At 61.0% G+C, this 413-nt stretch overlaps 1 protein-coding gene across 1 annotated transcript in view; it reads right to left on the bottom strand.

Annotated features, from left to right (window-relative positions):
- Positions 1–398, bottom strand: part of NUP160 (nucleoporin 160kDa) — a gene marked incomplete at both ends in the record, with an annotated part of 27,462 nt that extends 27,064 nt beyond the window's left edge. Inside the window, 1 exon segment of the mRNA XM_010136098.1 lies at positions 288–398. Within this exon segment, the coding sequence (XP_010134400.1) occupies positions 288–398 (111 nt within the window).
- Between the last annotated feature and the right edge of the window lie 15 nt (positions 399–413).

The following is a 413-nucleotide window of genomic DNA, read 5'->3' as shown; positions in this document are numbered from 1 at the left end:
CCCACGGGAGCCAGTATGACAACAATTAACACTGTCTTGGGCAAAATTATATTAAATACAGGGAGGGGGAGCTGGGCAGAGTGGGTTCTGGGAAGGAGAGATATAGGGAGGAGAGAGGAGGAGGGAGATGGGGAGGGAGCCAGTACAGGTGGGAAGCAGCACTTTATGCCCACAACAAGGCCTTTGCTGCTTTGCAACACACCCAGCGGCTTCGGTGAGGGCTCCTGGCGGGCAGGAGTGAGGCCAGTGACTGCCACGGGCAGGGAGCTGCCGGCCCTGATACTCACGCTGCGGTACATGCGGGCGGGATGGGGCAGGAGCAGGCGGTGAACCGTCTGGGTGGTGATCAGCAGGATGACCAGGTGGCTCTGCACCTCGCAGAGGTGAACGCCGCCCGGGAGGAAAGGGCAGCC

This window comes from Buceros rhinoceros, unplaced genomic scaffold (assembly GCF_000710305.1).
Source record: "Buceros rhinoceros silvestris isolate BGI_N320 unplaced genomic scaffold, ASM71030v1 scaffold23645, whole genome shotgun sequence".
NCBI lineage: Eukaryota > Metazoa > Chordata > Aves > Bucerotiformes > Bucerotidae > Buceros > Buceros rhinoceros.
Note: the sequence above shows the minus strand (reverse complement) of the source record. Positions and strands in the feature narration are given on the sequence as shown.